The sequence below is a fragment of the Saimiri boliviensis genome, chromosome 14, assembly GCF_048565385.1.
Source record: "Saimiri boliviensis isolate mSaiBol1 chromosome 14, mSaiBol1.pri, whole genome shotgun sequence".
In the NCBI taxonomy this organism is placed as follows: domain Eukaryota; kingdom Metazoa; phylum Chordata; class Mammalia; order Primates; family Cebidae; genus Saimiri; species Saimiri boliviensis.
This window is the reverse complement of record NC_133462.1, coordinates 13,410,733-13,432,377: the sequence shown is the minus strand read 5'-3', so window position 1 is coordinate 13,432,377 and position 21,645 is coordinate 13,410,733. Positions and strand designations below refer to the sequence as shown.

At 41.1% G+C, this 21,645-nt stretch overlaps 1 protein-coding gene across 1 annotated transcript; it reads right to left on the bottom strand.

Moving 5' to 3' along the window:
* Window positions 1-5,801: 5,801 nt before the first annotated feature.
* ZNF285 (zinc finger protein 285) lies at window positions 5,802-19,568 on the bottom strand. The gene is given in 5 exon segments (XM_003944541.4): window positions 5,802-8,274; window positions 8,276-9,830; window positions 13,130-13,256; window positions 15,281-15,335; window positions 19,525-19,568. Coding segments are annotated over 5 exon segments (1,821 nt in total). The 5' UTR covers window positions 19,533-19,568; the 3' UTR covers window positions 5,802-8,198.
* Between the last annotated feature and the right edge of the window lie 2,077 nt (window positions 19,569-21,645).

The following is a 21,645-nucleotide window of genomic DNA, read 5'->3' as shown; positions in this document are numbered from 1 at the left end:
TCATTTTCTCCCCTGCTGCATCAGTAGCCAGGCTGATCTCTTTAATGTGTGCCTGTTGTTGGTATGGCCTTTTGGCAAAATGTGTGGAATTTGGGATGCATACATATAGTTTGTGTTATAAAACTCTTAAGATTTTTCACTCAAAACTATGTTTTTCTCCATATTTTACTACAAAATTTTTTTCAAGACAGGGTCTCACCTTGTCACCTTGGCTGGAGTACTGGCATGATCACAGTTCACTGCAGCCTTGACCACCTGGGCTCAAGCAATCTTCCCACCTCAGCCTCCAAAGTAGCTGGGACTATTGGTGTGCCCAACCACATCTGGCTTTTTTTTTTTTTTGCAAAGATGGGGTCCCACTATGTTGCCCAGACTGGTCTCAAACTCCTGGCCTCAAGTGATCTTCCTACCTTGGTCACCGAAAGTGATGGCCTTACAGGCTGGAGCCACTGTGCCTAGTCCTGAAATTTTTTTTAACATAAAGAAGAGTTGGAAGAATTATACAGTATTCACCCATATATTCTCACCTTAGATTCTAACATTAGCAACATTTATTTCTTAGCCATTCACCTAGCCATCTTACTTATCACTTATCTATTCATCAGAACATTAACATTACCCCCTAAATTCCCCCACGACACTTCCCCATCAGTCTCTAACCGCTTCCCCCGGTGGCAACCACTGTTCTATTTTTTCACCATAAATTTAAATAATTTTCGAAGATTAAATATATGGAACCATATGGTAAGTACTCTTCTGCATTACAATTCTTTGGGTATAGTGTTTTTCGGATCCATCCATGTTGATGCACACATCAGTCATTTGATCCATTTTATTACTGAGTGATGTTCTAATGCATGAATATGTGTTTTTGGAAACTTGCTTACATTTTAATTTTGTTAACTATTAGGAATAAAACTCCTGCTGCATACTTATAAAAGCCTTTTTACAGGCATATGCTTTCTTTTCTCTGGAATAAAGATTAATAGAATTCTTTGGTGTATTTAACTTAAGAAACCACCAGATCATTTCCCAGATTAATTTCACACTGTCTCCCCCAAAATATATGCAATTTCTGATTGTCGTGAATCTTAATAAGCATTTACTGTTTTCAGTATTTTTTTTTTTTTTTTTTTTTTTTTTTTTTTGAGATAAGAGTTTCACTCTTGTCATCCAGGCTGGAGTGCAGTGCCATGATCTTGGCTCACTGCAACCTTCACCTCCTGGGTTCAAGTGATTCTCCTGCCTCTGCCTCCTGAGTAGCTGGGATTACAGGAACTTGCCACCATGCCTGGCTAATTTTTGTATTTTCAATAGAAACAGGGTTTCTCCATGTTGGCTAGGCTGGTCTCGAATTCCCGACCTTGGGTGATCGCCTATCTCAGCCTCCCAAAGTCCTGGGATTACAGACAGGAGCCACCGCGCCCAGCCTGTTATCAGTATTTTTAGTATCTGCCATTCTGGTGGTTGTGTAGTTGTATCTCACTGCAGTTTTCATTTGCTTTTTCCTGATGACCAATGATATCAAACACACTTCTTCATGGGCTGTATTAACAATTTGTATGTCTTCCGTTGTAACTGTTCAATTTTTGCCCATTATAATTGAGATGTTGGGCTCTTTAATATTGTATTGTAGAAATCTTTATATATTTTGGGTGTCAGTCAGTCTGAAATTTGGGCAGAGTTTAAGGTAGCCTAAGGGGTAAAACCCTTTGCTTGACATCTTTTTCCCTGGATTTCTTCCCTCACTCTCCAGGCCCTGTGGTCACCTCAATCTCTGTCATCTAGCTGGCCAGTGGATACTGTAGAAGCATCCACAGACTGAAGGAAACAGGGATCAAAAATATTCAGGAAAAAACCAATAAAATTTAGCAATACAACAATAATAACACCACAAATAAAAAACCGAATACAGTATAAAAACTATTTACATGGCATTTTTATTGTATAAGGATAGAAATAATTTGATGTATACAGGATGACATGCAAAGGTTACATGAGAATTCTATGGCCATTTTATATTAACGAACTTGAGCATCCATGGATTTTGATATCCATAAGGGTCCCTGAACCAATTCCCCACCAATACCAAGGGACTACTGCATCCAGGATTTTTTCATCTAGTTCATGAAGGATATTCATCTGCAGTTTTCTTTCCATATAATTTCTTTGTTTTGGTATTATCAGATTAATGCTGGCCTCCTGAAACAAGCCAGAGGTGGGTGGGTGTCTCTTCTCTTTTCGTTTCTGGGTTTATTTACAATTCACATATTTACTCTTTAAATGTTTAGTAGAATCTACCAATGAAGTAATCTCTTTTTTGTTTGTTTTGTTTGTTTGTTTGTTTGAATGGACCAGGACATCCAATGAAGTAATCTCAATATTGTTTTTTGTTGTTGTTGTTACTGTTGTTGGAAGGCTTTATCCATTAAATCAGTTTTGAAATATGTATCAGGCCAGGCAGGCTCATGCCTGTACTCCTAGTCAGTTATGTATATACTGTAGTGAACAAAGAATAGTACGTTATGAAGAAGCCATTAGGCTGGGCCTGGTGGCTCATGTTTGTAATCCCAGCACTTTGGGAGACAGAGGCAGGAGGATAGCTTGAAGCCAGGAGTTTGAGAACATCCTGGGCAACACAGTGAGACTGCATCTCTACAAAATAAAAATAAGTTAAAAATAAAAAATATTGTTTTTTAAAAAAGAAGCAACTAAATCATGTGGAGAGGCTTGAAAGATGTTATTTTAAGGTGGTCTGTATGAAATTCTTTTGGGCTTGACTTCTCATTTTGAGGAAAAGCATGTTGCTCCTTTTTTCCAGTATAAGGAAGGTATTTTCCTTCCTTCCTTCCCACCCTCCCTCCTTCCTTCTTTCCTTCTTATCTTTTCACTTTCTTTTCTTTCTTCTTCTTTCAAGACAGGGCCTTTCTCTCTTATCCTTTCAAGACAGACTGTGTGAGGCCTTGTCTTGAAAGAAGAAAGAAAATAAAGGGAAAAAGGCACAATCAAAACTCACTAAACTGCAGTGTTGAATTCCTGTGGTCAAGTGATTCTCCTGCCTCAGCTCCTGAAAGAGCTGGGACTACAGGTAAGCATCTGGCATTTTTTTTTTTTTTTTTTTTTTTTTTAAAGAGATGGGGCCTTGCCATGTTGCCCAGGCTGGTCTTGAGCTCTTAGCCTCAAGTGATCCTCTCACCTGGGCCTCCCAAAAGCACTGGGATTACAGGTGTGAGCCACCGCACCCATCCAAGAGGGTGTCTTTCACATGGGAAATTTATTTTCTGTTTTTAAGAACTGATACAAACATCACAGTGATTTTTGCACCTGCTGTTTTCCAAGTGCCTTTAACTTAGTATGCCAGAGTGGTACATTAACTCACTTGTTTTTCCTTCATTCTGCTTGTTGGTTTCAATTTCCCTTTGTTTTCTTAAATATAAAGCTTAATTTTATATCTTTTTTGTTTTCTAATATAAGCATTTAATCCTACAAATTTGCTTCCTATTATTTAGCTGCATTCCACACATTTTGATACCTTGTTTTCATTTTATGGAATTAAAAATGTTTTATGATTTCCTCTTTGACCCATGGGATAACATGAAGTGTCTTCAATTTTTCTAGTGTTTTGGGAGTTTCCAGACAAGGTTTTGTTTTTGGAGTTAAATTCTGCTATAGTCACAGAACATATTCTATGATTTAACTCTTCTAAATTTATTTGGGTGTTTTGGCCGGGCTTGGTGACTCACACCTGTAATCCCAGCACTTTGGGAGGCTGAGGCAGGCGGATCACGAGGTCAAGAGATCGAGACCATGCCGGCCAACATGGTGAAACCCCGTCTCTACTAAAAGTACAAAAAATTAGCCGGGCATGGTGGTGCATGCCTGTAGTCCCAGCGATTCGGGAGGCTGAGGCAGGAGAATTGCTTGAAACCGGAAGATGGAAGTTGCAGTGAGCTGGGATCGCACCACTGCACTTCAGCCTGGTGACTGAGACTCTGTTTCAATTTAAAAAAAAAAATGTATTTAAAAGTATTTTATTGTTTCATAATACAGTTTTTCATATTTCATGTGTGCTTGAAAAGAATGTGTATCCTGCCATTGAGAGATACTCTATTTGTAAATTGGTCATGGGGATTGATATTATTCAGGTCTTCTATATCAGGAGTTGGCAATCTTTTTCTGTAAAGAGCCAGATTGTAAATATTTTGATCTTGCTGAGTAACACAGTCTCCCTTGCAACTATTAAATTCTGTCATATAGTACGAGAGGAACTATACACAAGAGGTAAACAAATGAGTGTTTATGTCCCAATAAAACTTTTAAAAACAAAAGTAGGTGGTTTCTGACCTCTGTTATCTATCTTTACTGATTTTCAGTATACTCGTTCTATTAAGTGCTGACAGAAGAGTGTTGAATCTTCAATTGTATTTGTGGATATGTCTATTTATCCTTTGTTTTACCCATGTTTGTTTCATAAAATTTGAAGCAAACTTGTCAGTTTGTGTGTACATTTAGAATTGTATGACTTCTTGGTAAATTGACCCCATTATCATTTTATAATGTCCCTCTTTACACATGGTAATATCCCTTGTTCTGAAGTCTACTTGTCTGATGTTAAAATAGCCACATTTTTATTTTATTTGTGTGGTATATCCTTTCCTACCCTTTTAATCTATTGTCTTTCTGTTTAAAGTTTCATTTAGATAGCATATAATAGTGGATACTTCCTTTTTCAATCTGACAGTCTGCTTTTAATTGGTGTGCCTAGACCATTTAATGTAATCACTTTTAGTAGAGAACATAGTTTGAAATGAAAAAGTGGCATAAATTATAAAGGGAAAGATATGTGCGAGCTAAAAATGCAGAACTTAGAAACTGGGCACAAATGCAAGGAACACAAGATCTGAAATTTACTTTGACTGGATTTTCTACTTTACTCCATACGTGTTGGATGCATCTAGAACTCTTGGCAGTTTTACCTGATATTAGCTATTCATTCCAAGACACAAGAACCCACAAGAAGGTCATGCAAAGTATAAATTAATTCAACGATTGTGGAAGATAGTGTGGCAATTCCTCAAGGATCTAGAAATATAAATACCATTTGACCCAGCAATCCCATTACTGGGTATATTCCCAAAGGATTGTAAATCATTCTATTATAAAGATACATGCACACGTATACTTACTGCAGCACTGTTCACAATAGCAAAGACAGAACCAACCCAAATGCCCATCAATGATAGACTGGATAAAGAAAATGTGGCACATATACGCAATGGAACACTATGCAGTCATAAAAAAGGATTTCATGTCCTTTGCAGGGACATGAATGAAACTGGAAACCATCATTCTCAGCAAACTGACACAAAAACAGAAAACCAAACACGGCATGTTCTCTCTCATAAGTGGGTGTTGAACAATGAAAACACACAGACACAGGGAGGGGAACATCACACACTGGGGCCTGGTGGGTGGGGGGATTGGGGAAGGATAGCATTAGGAGAAATGTATAAAATCAAGCAGTGCTCTGACCACTTTGGGCACATATCATCAGGACCTCCTAAGGCTGTGTCAGAGGCACGTACTTAACCTGGCAAACTAAATTTTCAAAACTGATTGAGACCTGTCTCATATACTTTTGGTCTCACAAAAGTATGCTTCAATGGACATCATATTTGTTCTTGTTCTCTAAATGAGTGTTACCATAATATAAATTCCTTGAATGGGAACCCTTGAATCTAAGAGTATGCACAGTGCATAGAGTCCTATTACCAACACTATCCCAAAACAATTGATCTGATTGACTGGGCCAATAGTATTTGGGAGTCTTTTCCCCCCAAAATATATGCCATGAATTGAAATATCCCCTTTCCTGGAATGTTTAAAATACTTGTACCATTGCACATACTGACTTATTAAAGTTATCTGATTTCTGATCTCTGTATCTCTAAAACAATGCTTCCCAGCCAAGGTCACTTAGTCTCTTATACATGAACCTTCAGGTTGTTTACAGTTTTATTATTGCAAAATTCTTAGAACATATTCCTTTCTGAAACTGTATTTTCTGACTCATGAAATTACATCCTAAAAATACATTCTGGGAAGCAAGATCATTGGCTCAAAGACAATGCACATTGTACATCTGATAGATATAGACAAGATCCTCTCCAGCAACTTTGTACCTGTTTTTTTCCCCCACCAACTTATGTAAGAACATTCACTTCCCCATTTCCACTGACATGGAATTTAAAAAATATTTCACTGTTATCCACCTGATCAGTAAGAAAACGACACTTCAGGGATGCTTTTATTTGCACTTGAATGGCTGTTCTGTATACAAACTATAACTACTAGGAAAATGTAATGCAAGAAAAACTAGGAATAAAACATGATCCAAATAAAGAAAAGTATGAGTCAATTAATAAAAAAAAAATGACATTATTTTTGAAGAAAAAAGAAAGACATTGTGGGCTGAGTGCAGTGGCCCACACCTGTAATCCCAGCACCTTGGGAAGCTAGGTAGGAGGATCGCTTGAAGTCAGAAGTTTGAGATGAGGCTGTGCAACAAAGTAAGACCCTATCTCTACAAGTAATCAAAAAAAATTAGCTGAGCATGGTGGTATATGACTGTAGTCCCAGCTACTTAGTTCAAGTCTACGGCAAGCCATGATAAGGCCACTGCACTCCAGCCACCTGGGGGACAGAGCAAAATCCTGTTTCTGAAAAAAAAAAAAAATTAAGAAAAAATAATGCAAAGAGATCTCTTCCCAAATTCATCTATTATCCCCAGTTAAATGACAATTTTGGGAGGAAACTGACAGAAAGGGAACCCTCTAAAAACCCATTATTATAAAGGTCCGCTGAGAAGAAGTCTGCATCAGCCTGTAATGAACACTGCTGGTTTTTTACATGTTGTTGCTCACTTCAGTAAATGCTATTTATTCAATAAATTTTATTAAGACTAACTGCAGGATACCTATTCTAGTTAATTTTTAATCACATTTAAGGTGTAAGCAGACAAACTCATTCCAGCATCCCACATTACAGAGCTTCTCTATTACATAAGATTTCTTACATCTGTGGATTGTACTTTTCGGTAAAGTTTTACCACAGGCATATCATCTGGAACATTTCTCTTTGGTGTACACACCAATAAATGAAGGTTACCACTGAAGAAGTCCCATCCATACCATTTTAGATGGTTGCACTGCCACATCAAGCCTTAAAGACTTAAAAGTTTTGAACTCTGAATTATAATGTTACTTCCTTATGTGGACGCCAACAACAATGAAACATATAGATATAAAATCCCTACATGCTAGTCAGGATAGCCTGGGTAGTGCTGCAGTAACAGACCACCAAAAATCTCAGCAGTGAAACAAAATGAATTTTTATTTCTTAATCTAAAAAGATGTCCAACACCGATCAGATGGTGACTTTCTATCAACGCAGTCTGGAATAATCAGCCTCCAAGGTCACCTTGGCAGGGATAGAGAAGCCTGAGGATATTTGTTGTGAAGGCCAGACCTGAAATTGGCTTATATATCACTTTTGCTCACATTCCATTGGCTAAAACTCAATCACATGGGCACACTCTTAACTGTAAGCATTACTCGGAAATAGGGTCTTCTTATTTGCAAGAAAAGGGAATCAGCGTGATAAACACAGCACTGCCTCTGTCCGTACCCTACAAATGCCACTTCTATAGAGCTTCTCACCTCTGTAGAGAATCTCATGGAAAATCTGAGTATGGACTAACGTTCTTTCATACTAAGAGCATGGGTTTCATTTCTGAGCACACTTTTGAATGTTCTTCATACTGAGAGTATCTTTCTAGTGGGGACTAAAAAAATCTAAAGACTTTGGCTGAACTGAAGACCTTACCGTAATCATCAATTTCCTTCCTGGACATATCCTTTAATGGAAATTTGACCTCTAACTACAACCGCTACCACAAAATTATCCATTTGTCAAAAGTCACCTACTTTGCCATTACAGCATACAGCAGCTGACAGGAGATTCACGGTTCTTGAAAGCCACAGTCGTCGCCTGGCACACTCCAGCGCTACAGGCTGACGTCATCGATGGTAGTGTTCCTGTCTTTTGCTCCCTGAGCTATCCCAAATGCTGAGGAAGCCTCTATCATCTGGAATACAGTGTGGCTTCTGTTTTCCTAATTGAACTCTGACTTACTACATTTATAATGTTTCTCTCTGCTCATGTAGTGTTTGATGAGTCAGAAGGTCCTTGCTGCGCTCACAATGTGCATACTGTCTTATCTATATGCACTCTCTGATGGGCAAGGAGATAGGAATTACGACTGAAGCCCTTGCCACATGCCTTACACTTATAGGGCCTTTCTCCTGTGTGGACTCTGAGATGAACATGAAGATCTGAATTCCGACTGAAGCCTTTACCACACTCATCACATTTATATGGTTTCTCTCTGGTGTGATCTCTTTGATGTAAGTGAAAATACGAGCTGTAACTAAAGCTCTTGCCACACACTGCGCATTTATATGGTTTTTCTCCAGTGTGAACTCTCTGATGAGTGTGAAGAACAGAGCTATATGCAAAATCCTTTCCACACACATTGCATTTGTATGGTTTCTCCCCTGTGTGGACTCTCTGGTGAATGTGAAGGTGTGTACTTTGGCTGAAGCCCTTTCCACATTCACCACACCTATAAGGTTTCTCCCCTGTGTGCGACCTCCAGTGGACTTGAAGAACGGAGCTTGAACTAAAGCACTTGCCACACTCACTGCATTTGTAGGGTTTCTCTCCAGTGTGGATTCTCTGATGGACAAGAAGGTTAGAGCTCTGATCAAAGCCCTTCCCACACTCTTCACATTTATAGGGCTTTTTCCCTGTGTGTACTCCCTGATGAATACAAAGAAGTGACCTAAATCCAAACCCCTTCCCACATACATCACATTTGTAGGGCATCTCCCCTGTGTGGACTCGATGATGGTTGTGAAGGGAGGAGTTGCGCCTGAAGCCCTTGCCACAGTCTTTACATTTGTAGGGTCCGTCTCCTGAGGGGACTTTCTGACATCTGGGAGGGTCTGAGCTTTGTTTGCAGCCCGTAGGCAATTTGTGACATTCACAGGGAGTCTCACCTGAGTGGGTTTTACAATGAACAATAAGATCTGGGCTCTGACGAAAGTTCTTTCTATAGTGGCCATGTGTATAACATTTTTCTCCTAGGTGAGCGCTGTGATGGACACAAGGATCTATATCATCTGCAAAGGCCGCCCCACAGTTATTATATGTGAAAGGCTGTTGTATTGCATGGGACGCATTATGTTTTTCAACTGTTGATTTCATACCCGAGTTCTTTTCGCAGCTGGGGTGTCTACCAGGGTCTTCTCCTTTACATTCTTGGGACTCATCAAGGTCATGTGAGGTCCAATAGAGGTTGTCATCATTCCAAACACGTTTGTATAGTTTCTCTTCCATATAAATTCCCTTATATCTTCCCTGAGAGTTCTGGGGCTTGGTCATTATGTTGGCTTTCCTCCACAATTCTGGGGTAAGGACCTGTGTCAGGCCTTGCCATGCTGTGATATCTTGATTTTTGATAATGGCATTTACTACATAGTTTTCATTTTCAGAAATCTGAAAAGACATGCCTGCCCGTTCCTCACAGAGGGAAACATCTCCTTCTAAATATGGGGAACACTCTTCTTGAAGATTCGTGATATAATCCTGACTCACAGTTAAATCCCAGATCCTTTGTTTCCAAATCTGCCAGCAATGAAGTACTTCTTGTGAAAGGTAACTCAACCCCTTTTCCTGAAGATTCAAAAGATTATTTTCAATCCTATCTCCTATGAGAAGAAAGAGAATTTGGCTAAGAGAACAAGTCAATCATCTGCCCAGAGGTTTTGAGAAAATGAAATATGATGGGGTGGGAAGTTGTCCCTGGCTTCTGTTGACATGTGAATCAATTAGAGCCACAGTAATTCTAACCTGTGAGCTGCAAATTAGAAATTAAGTTTTGTAGGGAAATTAAGATAAATCTTGGCCAGGTGCAGTGGCTCCTGCCTGTAATACTAACAATTTGAGAGGCTGAGGTGGGAGGATTACTCAAACCCAAGAGATCAAGACCAGGCTGGGCAATATAGTGAGATCTCATCTCTACAAAAAAAAAAAAAAAATTAAAAATTGGCTCAGTGTGATGGTGCATGCCTGTGATCCCAGCTACTCGGAAATCTAAGGTTGGAGGATTGCTTAATCCTGGGAGGCAGAGACTGCAGTAAGCCAAGATTGTGTCACTGCACTCCAGCCTGGGTGACACAGCAAGATCTTTCTACCCTCACACTGCAAAAAAGAAAAAATGGAAATCTTAGGGAAAATTTATAAAGGAAGAAATTCACTCCCCTGCTATAAGAGAAGTCGATAAAAGGCCTTTAATCATCTTGATACAAAAGGTATGGGAAAGGCTCCCATTTTACGTAGTATATGTGTGTCCATGAAGAATACATATTAATGGAGTGTTTATTATATGTTGGGCAGAGAGGGGGACACAAAGGGTCATAAGAGGTTTCAGAAACAACAACAACTCCTACTCCTGATAACTTCCCTTCCTCCACATCACTGTCATACGGAAGACTGTAATATATGTTTGTGTACAACCTGCACAGCTATACATAGTAAGCCAAAAGGGGATGGGGATGAAAAGGCAATGGGGATTGAAATGGGGATAAGCATTGTGAAATATGGCATCAGTGTTGTGCGGGGATGCATATGTAAACCTCTGAAGCAAGGTTTAAGAGACATCCTTTTTATTTTCCCCAAGATTCTTTGTCTTCATGAAAAGATAGAGACCACTCAGATCCTACAATTCATTTTCTTAAGTTCTGCCCTTTTAATATATTGCAGAATCTCAAACAGCCATGATTATGAGAACGGGAAACAGACACTGTGGCACTATCAATGGCCTGGTACCCAGGGAAGCAAGACTACGGTGTAACAAACAGGGGGCTGAGGCAGACGAGGATGATCATATTCTTGGGACCTTGAGATGGGTTTCAAAACGGCATGAACATCATGGTCAAGTCCCACTGGATACTGCTTCTGGTTCAAGGTTCTTTCTGGGTTGTTTTATTGAAAATGACTTTAGTTCATAAGACAGTATCAGGGAAAGGGAGACCATGAGCTGCCCAGAATGGGCTTAAAGCAGTGGTTTCCCAACTGTTTTTATAGTAACCCACAATAAAAGCAGCATTTCCACTGTGACTCAGTATGCATAGGCACAGATATCAACACAGACTGCTCACTAAAACAGAAGTTTTATTAGCTGATACTTACATACTACGTGCAATGCACTTTGATAAATTATTTCGTTTTCTGTTCTATTAATCTCGTTTGCTTTTTAAAAATTGCTAGTTATGACACAGTAATATGATTTAAGGATTTACCAAGAGGGTTTTATCCTGCAGTTGGAGAAACAATTGAAGGGATATGCACATTTATGCAAAAAGCCCTGTGTCTTCAGTTTACACTTTGGTTTCCTGAGGTTATTTATTAAAAACACAGGACCTAGGGCCAGATTAGGAAGGGTCAATTCTTAGTTCTTCTTATAAGCTGTGTTATCATTGGCACGTTATTAATTCTGTGACCAGTAGTTTCATCCATTGATATGGTTTAGCTATGTCCTCATCCAAATCTCATCTTGAATTGTAACTTCCATAATTCTCACGTCATATCCCCTAATTCCCATGTGTTGGAGCTTCCACATAGAGTCCCTACTGGAGTACTACCTAGTGGAGACATGAGAAGAGGGCCACCATCCTTCAGACCCCAGAATGCCAGATCCACTGACAGCTTGCAATGTGTGCCTGGAAAAGCCACAGAAACTCAACACCAGCCCATAAAAGCAGCAGAAAGGGAGGCTATACTGTGCAGAGCCAGAGGGGCAGAGCTGCCTAAGACCATGGGAGCCCATCTCTTGCATCAGCGTGACCTGGTAGTGAGACATGGAGTCAAAGGAGATCATTTTTGAGCTCTAAGATTTGACTGCCCTGCTGGATTTCAAACTTGCATGAGGCCTGTAGCTCCTTCGTTTTCGCTAATTTCTCCCATTTGGAACAGCTGTATTTACACAATGCCTATATCTGCACTGTGTCTAGGAGTAATTAACTTGCTTTTCATTTTACAGGCTCATAGATGGAAGAGACTTGGCTTATCTCACTTGAGACACTGAACTCTAGACTTCTGAGTTAATGCTGAAATAAGACTTTGGGAAACTGTTGGGAGGCATGACTGGTTTTGAAATGTGAGGACATAAGATTTGGGAGGGGCCAGGGGCAGAATGATACGGTTTGGCTGTGTTCCCACCCAGATCTCATCTTGAATTGTAATTCCCACAATTCCCATGTGTCATAGGAAGAACCTGGTGGGAGATGATTGAATTATGGGGCTGGGTCTTTCCTGTGTTGTTCTCATGATAGTGAATGAATCTCATAAGATCTGATAGTTTTAAGAAGGGGCATTTCCCTGCACAAGTTCTCTTCTCTTGTCTGCCACCATATGAGACACGCCTTTCACCTTCCACCATGATTGTGAGGCCTCCCCAGCCACATTGAAGTGTTAAGTCCAATAAACCTCTATCTTTTGTAAATTGCCCAGTCTTGGTTATGTCATTATCAGCAGTTTAAAGACTGACTAATACATCCATAAAAGGGAGATAATTCTCCCTTGGTTCCTTTAACACTGGTTTATCTCAAACACTGGATAAAAGCATTTTTTTCCAGAAGCAACTAATAGATCAAGGCTCTTGGTGGTGTGTGAATTTTATCAGTCTCATTCTGAGAAATATGAGGAAAGAATGAGAGCCTAATTGTGTGAAGAGGGGAGGGAGGGCTTACTACCTGCATTGAATGCCCACAGTCAGGAGTGTGAGATTTAGGGAGAGCTCCCTCATCAACCTGTCCCAGGGAGCCACATCCTCACATTGATCTGTAAAAGCTCATTAACTGCAGGGTTCTAACCTGCACATGCATCTCTTAGGAGTTTTCTCTCCAGTGGCCAAAGTTTCTCTTTGTGATCTAACTGGAATATTCTCTCTGGTTCGAAATGATGGTTTGAGGAAACAGGTCCAGTGGTCTGATGCTCAGTCACTCACCCACTGAGATGAGGTTCCTGAAGTTTTCCAGCATCACATCTTGATACAGGTTTATCTGGGTTTTATCCAATAGTGCCAGCTCTTCCTTGGTGAAGACAACAGCCACATCCTTGAATGTCACCCTTTCCTAAAACATCAACCACATGCCATGTCAATCATCCACACAAATGACTGGTCTTAGTCTGTTTGGGCTGCCTTAATAAAATATCATAGTCTGGCTTACAGTAAACAAGAGAAACTTATTTCTCACAGTTCTGGAGGTTGGAAAGTCTAAGAGCAAGTACCACGAAGATAGGTTTCACTCAGGTTTCTTCTCCTGGTTTGTAGACAGCCGCCCTCTCACTGTGTCCTTACATGGTAAAGGGAGAATGAGAGCAAGCTCTGTTGAGTCTCTTCTTGTAAGGACACTAATCCTATTGGATCAGGGATTCCCAAAGGACAATATCAATCAAATTATAAAATATGGCCCAGGACACAGGCCCAGATTGAACTGTGACCAATACATACCCTTTCAAATCTTGCTACTTATTGGACTAGACCAGTGACATTTAGAGTATGGTCTTGTATATGCTACCCATGCACTCAGATGCTGTGGCAACACCAAATTGCTATAAAAGTTTCTGAACTTACTCTTGATTCTGTCTCTTTCCCTCATGGGGCAGTGATAAGCAGTTCATGCACCGGTGTTGGTACATGAACCACATTTGGAGTAGCACCAAAGGAGAGAGCTTGAAATCTGTGTGTATGCTTCTTCACTTCCATAAACGGAGTCACACCATCTGCCTCACACAGTCATCAGAAGCAAGATAAAGTACCTAATACATAGCAGTCACTCAAAAAATGCTGACCTTCTGCACAACCTTACACTAAAATTAACTCCAGATGGATTAAAGACTTAAACATAAGACCTAACACCATAAAAACCCTAGAAGAAAATCTAGGCAAAACCATTCAGGACATAGGCGTAGGCGAGGACTTCATGACCAAAACACCAAGGGCATTGGCAACAAAAGCCAAAATAGACAAATGGGACCTAATCAAACTCCACAGCTTCTGCACAGCAAAAGAAACAGTCATTAGAGTGAACTGGCAACCAACAGAATGGGAAAAAATTTTTGCAATCTACCCATCTGACAAGGGGTTGATATCCAGAATTTACAAAGAACTAAAACAGATCTACAAGAAAAAAACAAACAAGCCCATTCAAAAGTGGGCGAAGGATATGAACACTTTACAAAAGAAGACATACAGGAAGCCAACAAACATATGAAAAAATGCTCATCATCAATGGTCATTAGAGAAATGCAAATCAAAACTACATTGAGATACCATCTCACGCCAGTTAGAATGGCGATCATTAAAAAATCTGGAGACGACAGATGCTGGAGAGGATGTGGAGAAATAGGAACACTTTTACACTGTTGGTGGGAGTGTAAATTAATTCAACCATTGTGGAAGACAGTGTGGCGATTCCTCAATGACCTAAAAATAGAAATTCCATTTGACCCAGCAATCCCATTACTGGGTATATATCCAAAGGATTATAAATCGTTCTACTATAAGGACACATGCACACGAATGTTCATAGCAGCACTGTTTACAATAGCAAAGACCTGGAACCAACCCAAATGCCCATCGATGATAGACTGGACAGGGAAAATGTGGTACATATACACCATAGAATATTATGCAGCCATCAAAAACGATGAGTTCACGTCCTTTGTAGGGACATGGATGAAGCTGGAAACCATCATTCTCAGCAAACTGACACAAGAGCAGAAAATCAAACACCACATATTCTCACTCATATGTGGGTGTTGAACAATGAGAACACATGGACACAGGGAGGGAAGCACTATACACTGGGGTTTGTTGGGGGGGAAAATGGGGGAGGGATGGGGGTGGGGAGGTGGGGAGAGATAGCATGGGGAGAAATGTCAGATATCAGTGAAGGGGAGGAAGGCAGCAAATCACACTGCCATGTGTGTACCTATGCAACAATCTTGCATGTTTTTCACATGTACCCCAAAACATAAAATGCAATTAAAAAAAAAAGAGGAAAAAAAAATGCTGACCTCTTTTCAGAAAACAGAAGTGTCTGGTTCCTCAGCATGGACAGTATATTTAAAGAGAGAGAAACTCCTAGCTTACCTGTAATTTAATCATGTTTTCCTTTCGGAAAGGGCAGGATTCTGGAAAAGCAGAACTGTAAAGAAGAAAGAATCCATGAGATCATGGATTCAACAAGTTGTCAATGAACATTGCTTCTTTCCTTATCTGTACAAGTTTCTCATACTTTATCCTCTCCCTAGACATTTTCTCTTCTCCCTCTTAACAGACTCAACTCCCACCTCCTAAAAACTTCCCTTGATTTGACCCCAGTCCCTCAATTTCAGACCACTGTGTAACTCCTATCTCTCTCCTCACGCTTTTCGGTCAAAACCTGCACATTCTTTTCCTTTTCTCAGACTTGTGAATGAACTGACATAATCTACATCTGAATTATGCTGGAAAAGAAGCTTCAGAATTGCTGATTAAGAGAGCAATCTCAGGGCGGGACATGGTGGCTCACGTCTATAATCCCAGCACTTTGGGAGGCAGAGGCAGATTGATCACCTGAGGCCAGGAGTTCGAGACCAGCCTGGCTAACATGGTGAAACCCTGTCTCTACTAAAAATACAAAATTAGCTGGGCATGGTGGCGGCCGCTTGTAATCCCAGCTACTCAGGAGGCTGAGGCAGGACAATTGCTTGAACCGGGAGGCAGAGGTTGCAGTGAACTGTGATTTTGCCACTGCACTCCAGCCTGGGTGACAAAGAGAAGACTTTGTCTCAAAAAAAAAAAAAGCAATCTCAGGATGACAGGGACCTTCTGTTGTTTCCACTTTCGCATGCGAGACTTGATCTTATATGGCCAGAGCCTGTAGTCTGAAGAACCTGCAGTTAGCCAAGACATACAAATTAAATCCCAATTTTTATTACTATGTTAATCAATAATACAAATTTTTAAACATCTACACCTTGACTCTTGGCTTCCAAAACTCTCTGTCCAGCACCCATTCTATCCCCAGCTTTTGCAAATACTGATGACACACCTATGACATATAAGACATATCCTCTGGTCTGGAAATGCTCACGGTATACTGAGCTATGAATGTTCTCAGACTGCAGGTGGACCGAAGTAGGTAGACAGAGACCTTCTAAGATTGCCACTTCATATATACTCAAGCCCCTTTCTGTTCTGCTTATATCAGTGGATTCCCTTGCCAATTAGCTTCCAGTTGGGTTCAGCCAATGAAGAAAGCCAGCAAGAGATCCAGGGAACGGACAAGAGTGAAGTCAGAATACTTACTCCCCCAGGTTTTCCCCTAGAGGTTGCTATAGAATGGTTATGTTCCATATCCACTGGCCAAAGGTCATGGCCTCCATCAGGCAGCTGTCATCTCATAACTCTTTCTTCAGGTTTTAGTGACTGCCTCCTCCCTTAGCCCTTCAGTCCTAAAGGCAGTAAGTTACCCTGCTATCACTAGCTCTGAAATATTGCAGTATCCTTTGTTGATTACCACAGCCTGCCTACAAATTTATAGATTGTCCCTTTATTAAGCTCTTCTCAAATTACCCAATTTGATTTTTATTGGGATTCCATCTGATAAACCCTGCAAACCCAGTTGCTTCTGGCCTTTGTGGAGAAACTCACTGCAAAAAATTGCCACTTTAGGCACTGGGGAAACTCCAAAGATTAAAAAATAAAAGCCCAAAACCACATCTCTGCCTTCTCAGATAGTGCTTCTCACACTATCTGTGATAAAGGACTAGTTTTTTATTATTACTATTACTTTCAATCTGTCACAGACTGGTATTTTGATAAGATACAGTAAAAAGAAATTACTAGAAAAAGGAAATTAAGAAGGTATGCAAATTAAAGCCCAATTGTTATTATTATTTTAATCAATAAGACAAATTTTTCTTTTTTTTTTTTTGACAGAGTTTCGCTCTTGTTACCCAGGCTGGAGTGCAGTGGCTTGATCTCGGCACATCACAACCTCCGCCTCCTGGGTTCAGGCAATTCTCCTGCCTCAGCCTCCCGAGTAGCTGGGATTACAGGCACGCATCACCATGCCTAGCTAATTTTTTGTATTTTTAGTAGAGACGGGGTTTCACCATGTTGACCAGGATGGTCTTGATCTCTTGACCTCGTGATCCACCCACCTTGGCCTCCCAAAGTGCTGGGATAACAGGCTTGAGCCACCGCGCCTGGCCAATAAGACAAATTTTTCAACATCTACACTCAAGTTCTCAAATTATCTGGTCACAGACCAATATCATTTAGTTCTCTGACTGGCACTGGTCTGTGGGCTACCCTTTGAATTACAGGATCAGGTTAATAGGATATGAAATTTTTTTTGGTAAATACTTGGACTCCTTTCCTATCTGTAAGAGACATCATTAATCACTTCTTATTATGGGCTCTAACAAAGCCTAATAATAAGGAGTGTTCAACTCATTAGTACAGCACAAATTACATCATTTTACAATAGTTAAAACCTATCAAGAAAATACTCCTCTTTTCCCCTGTCAAAAAACTACAAATCCTAAAACATAACCAAGCTTTAATCCTTTATCCACTGTACTTTGTAAGGATCTTCATTTAGCAAGCACTCAATGTTTCTTGATATTAACAAATGCTCCAATAGAATTGGTATTGATAGTATACATTAGATACACATGCAAAGACACAAACTCACCCTCTACTTCCAGAACCAGTTCTCACTTAAGAGCCAGTAACGGGACAGGTTTATTTACAAGTACACATCTAAACACATGCACACACACACACATATAGTTGAGGATTTGGTTTCCTGAATCTCTGGCTTCAGACACTCCCTGCCTGTATCAAGTCAAGGCCCTGGCAGGAACCAGATGCCGCATTCAAATCTGAAGGGAGTTTAATAAACAGGCGGCTTACGACGGTGTTGGCTGGGGGTAAGGAAATCACAGGCTCTATCCTGGGAAGTCACAGGGAGATGCCATTACAATACCTGAGCCTTAAGAGATAAGGGGAGGGAGCAGTCCCTGGAGCCTGGAACCAAGAGGGCTATGTAGCCAGGGCCACCTGAACCGTGTTCGGAAGGGCAGCTAATCTGTGACAATCATGCAGAGAGAGAACTGGGGAACAAGATACTCCAACTCATACTTCTTCCTCTCTCCAAACTTCCCTGTTGAGACTTCTCATTGGCCAAAGACAAGCAAGGCCAGAAGGCAATAGCAGCCTTTCAAGGCAGACAGCAGGGTGGAAAAGGTGGGGAATGAAAGACATGTGGCACATGCCCACCCCAAGACTCTTGTTTTTTTCCCTATCTGGCAAAAATCCACACAGCTCTCTCACACAAATGCCTTTCTCATCCCTCAACTTGACAACTACTCTGATCTGAGGAATGCATTAGGAATGAGACCAGGTGCCCATATCAACCTCTTCAGGGAATGAGGACCTAGAGGAAAAGTGCAGCTGAATCTGGAACTGCAACTGACCAGAAACACAATCAGAAATGTAATAAATGCTGCTATTACACCTAAAATAATTAATACTAATTCTCTAACTTTATGAAATATACAGAGAGCTTTCAAACTTCAACTTTGTTGACTGCAATTTAACAACTTACATTTGCTCATGTGATTTATAATCCTCAAAGTCCCTACTTGCTGGTTCACAGCATGTGAGGTGAGAATGGAGTTAATAATTTGCGGCAGTTCTTTTCAAAATATATTCGGTGACATTAGACTCCACATTTATTACAGTCTGAGTTGTTTCTTTATTGCCAGAAGGCAGAACCTCTGCCCTGAAGTCAGAAATGCCCCGCTAAAGTCAGAGCTGACAAAACCCGGAGTTCAGATCCAAGACAATTCCTCCTCCAAGGAGCTAGGGATGCTGAGCCAGAATCGCCGCCACCAAACTGAGCGAGAACAGCCCAAGCCATCCTCCATACCCAGAGATAAACTGCTTAGGCAAACCCCTCATCCCATTCAGGACCCACAGCCCCAGCCATTACTTCCAAACCCAGAGCCAGTGACCCCGTAACCTCATTCAAAGATGCACATCCCAAGACTGATCCTAAGTTTCGATCCAAGGATGCCCAGGGCAAGTCGCTGTCACGAAAGGTGAAGATGCACTGTTTTGTCAAACCCAGGGCTGCTCCCCAAACCAAGCCTAAGCTCTTCCGTTCCCATCCCACGTAGGGCGGGCCTCTGAGCGCCCCCAGCCTACCCCACCCACGAGGCCCTATCATTGGTCACCAAACTCCTCCTACTCCAGTCCACAGGGCTGGGTGAAAGCTGCACACCCTACACCCCCACTCAAGGCTACGCCTCCAAGCGGGGCGCGGTCCAGGCGGGACTCACCTCAGCATCCCAAACAATGTCGCCTGCAGCGCGCGTCCGGTACCACGGCGCATGCGCAAAAAAGCCTATGGACTACAATCCCCAGAAAGCTCCGCGCGCAACGGTGGCCACTCGGAAGACTACCCGGCTGAAATCAGGGCCTGCGCGGTTTGACTTCCGTGCATTCGTCTGAAATAACACTCTTAATGGCGATAAAATAGTGAAATTTAAATACATCACTGTCTAGCAACGATGAAAAGAAAAATTTCAATATTTTACCACTTGGAAATGAACACTTTACCATTTTAGTGAAGACTTTATTTTTTTGAGACGGAGTTTCGCTCTTGTTACCCAGGCTGGAGTGCAATGGCGCGATCTCGGCTCACCGCAACCTCCGTCTCCTGGGTTCAGGCAATTCTCCTGCCTCGGCCTCCTGAGTAGCTGGGATTACAGGCACACGCCACCATGCCCAGCTAATTTTTTGTATTTTTAGTAGAGACGGTTTCACCATGTTGACCAGGATGGTCTCGATCTCTCGACCTCGTGATCCACCCGCCTCGGCCTCCCAAAGTGCTCGGATTACAGGCTTGAGCCACCGCGCCCGGCCTAGTGAAGACTTTTATAGGTTCTTATTTTATAGGCATGTCCCTTAATGCTATAACCACGAAACTTTTCAATCAAAATTCACTGGAATTATTTCCCTCCTCGCCCCCCACCATGTTTTGTTTCAGTTGATGAAGACTCTGGATAATCTACATTTGGCGATGTAACAAAGCCCTGTAATTTGTTTCCCAGTCTCAGGAGAAGCAGAAAGAATGAACCACCATTGCCTGAATCATTAATAGGGGAATTGCAGGAGTATTGAAGGTCTCCTGAAAGAGACACATTACAACAAATTAAGAAAGCACAGAAGGTTTTCAGATTCTTTTTGAAAATTTCCCCTTGTAGGGACTTAGGCTTTATTTTACTTTATGTTATCGTACTTTAAAATTTCTGTTAAGAAAAATTTGGGTACCCTAATGGGGTAAGAACACTGAATAAGAATTCCATTAGAGGCCCACCGTTGATAACAGGTGAGAACAATCTCTTGTCTAGGAATTGTTGCCCCGTCCTGCTGGCAGAGGCTCTGTTTGGAATATCTGGCTGGCATTCCCTTTTTCACACACCCTTAAGCTGTAGGGGTCATGAGGCAGTTCCAGTCCTAGACTATACAGATAAGTGAAGACCCCCACCTCTAGGCAATGGGCAGAAGATGGTTGAATAATATCCAACCATAGCTTGACATTGTATTTTATGGCACACAAAAGAACAGTGAAATTCTTTTGGCTTATCTCTTTTTATATTTACATGTTGGATGTTCTTATATACTGCTCTAAATTGAAGGATTACTTGATTTAATTTTTAATAAGCTTTCTTCTTTTCTTCCCCTCTCATCTTGTGATAATCTGGTTTTTGCCAGCTAAAACTGACTTTCTCTTTCTCAGACTGAGGCTGTTCAGGCTTCATGTTAGCTTCTTGAGCCAGACAGACTCCATCTCGGCTTCTTCATTTTAGTTACTTTCCCACCATTAAGTACGTAACGGTAGTATGTAGGTGGGGCAGGCTGACACTGGGCACATCCAGGAATGCATTTGCTGATAAGAGGCCGAGTTAAGTTTTACCAGCAGAGCCTGGGAATGTGGGTGCTATTGAGTACCCAGAGCCCCCATATCTATAAGTTGTATGTCTTAGTATGACATCTCTAGCCCTTGCACCTGATACTGTTTTATTTCTCATGTACTAGTTTATCTTTTAAATTTTGCTTACTCTGCTTTTGTGAAAAATTGCTTTAGGTAGGTTCTCCCCTCCCTTTTCAAACAAGGGTATAAGAAACCCCTTAACTCTTTCTTCGGGGCTGAGAGAAATTTGGGCATTAGCCACCTCTTGGTTGCCAACATAATAAAGAACTCATAATTCAATCTCACAGTGTGGAACATTCCTTAACTTGCTCGGGTACAACAATCTGCCATATTTATGTCTTCTAGGATTTTTTTTTTTTAAGATGGAGTCTTGCTCTGCCACCCAAGCTGGACTGCAGTGGTGTGATCTTGGCTCACTGCAAACACTGCTTCCCAGGTTCATGCGATTTTCCTACCTCAGCCT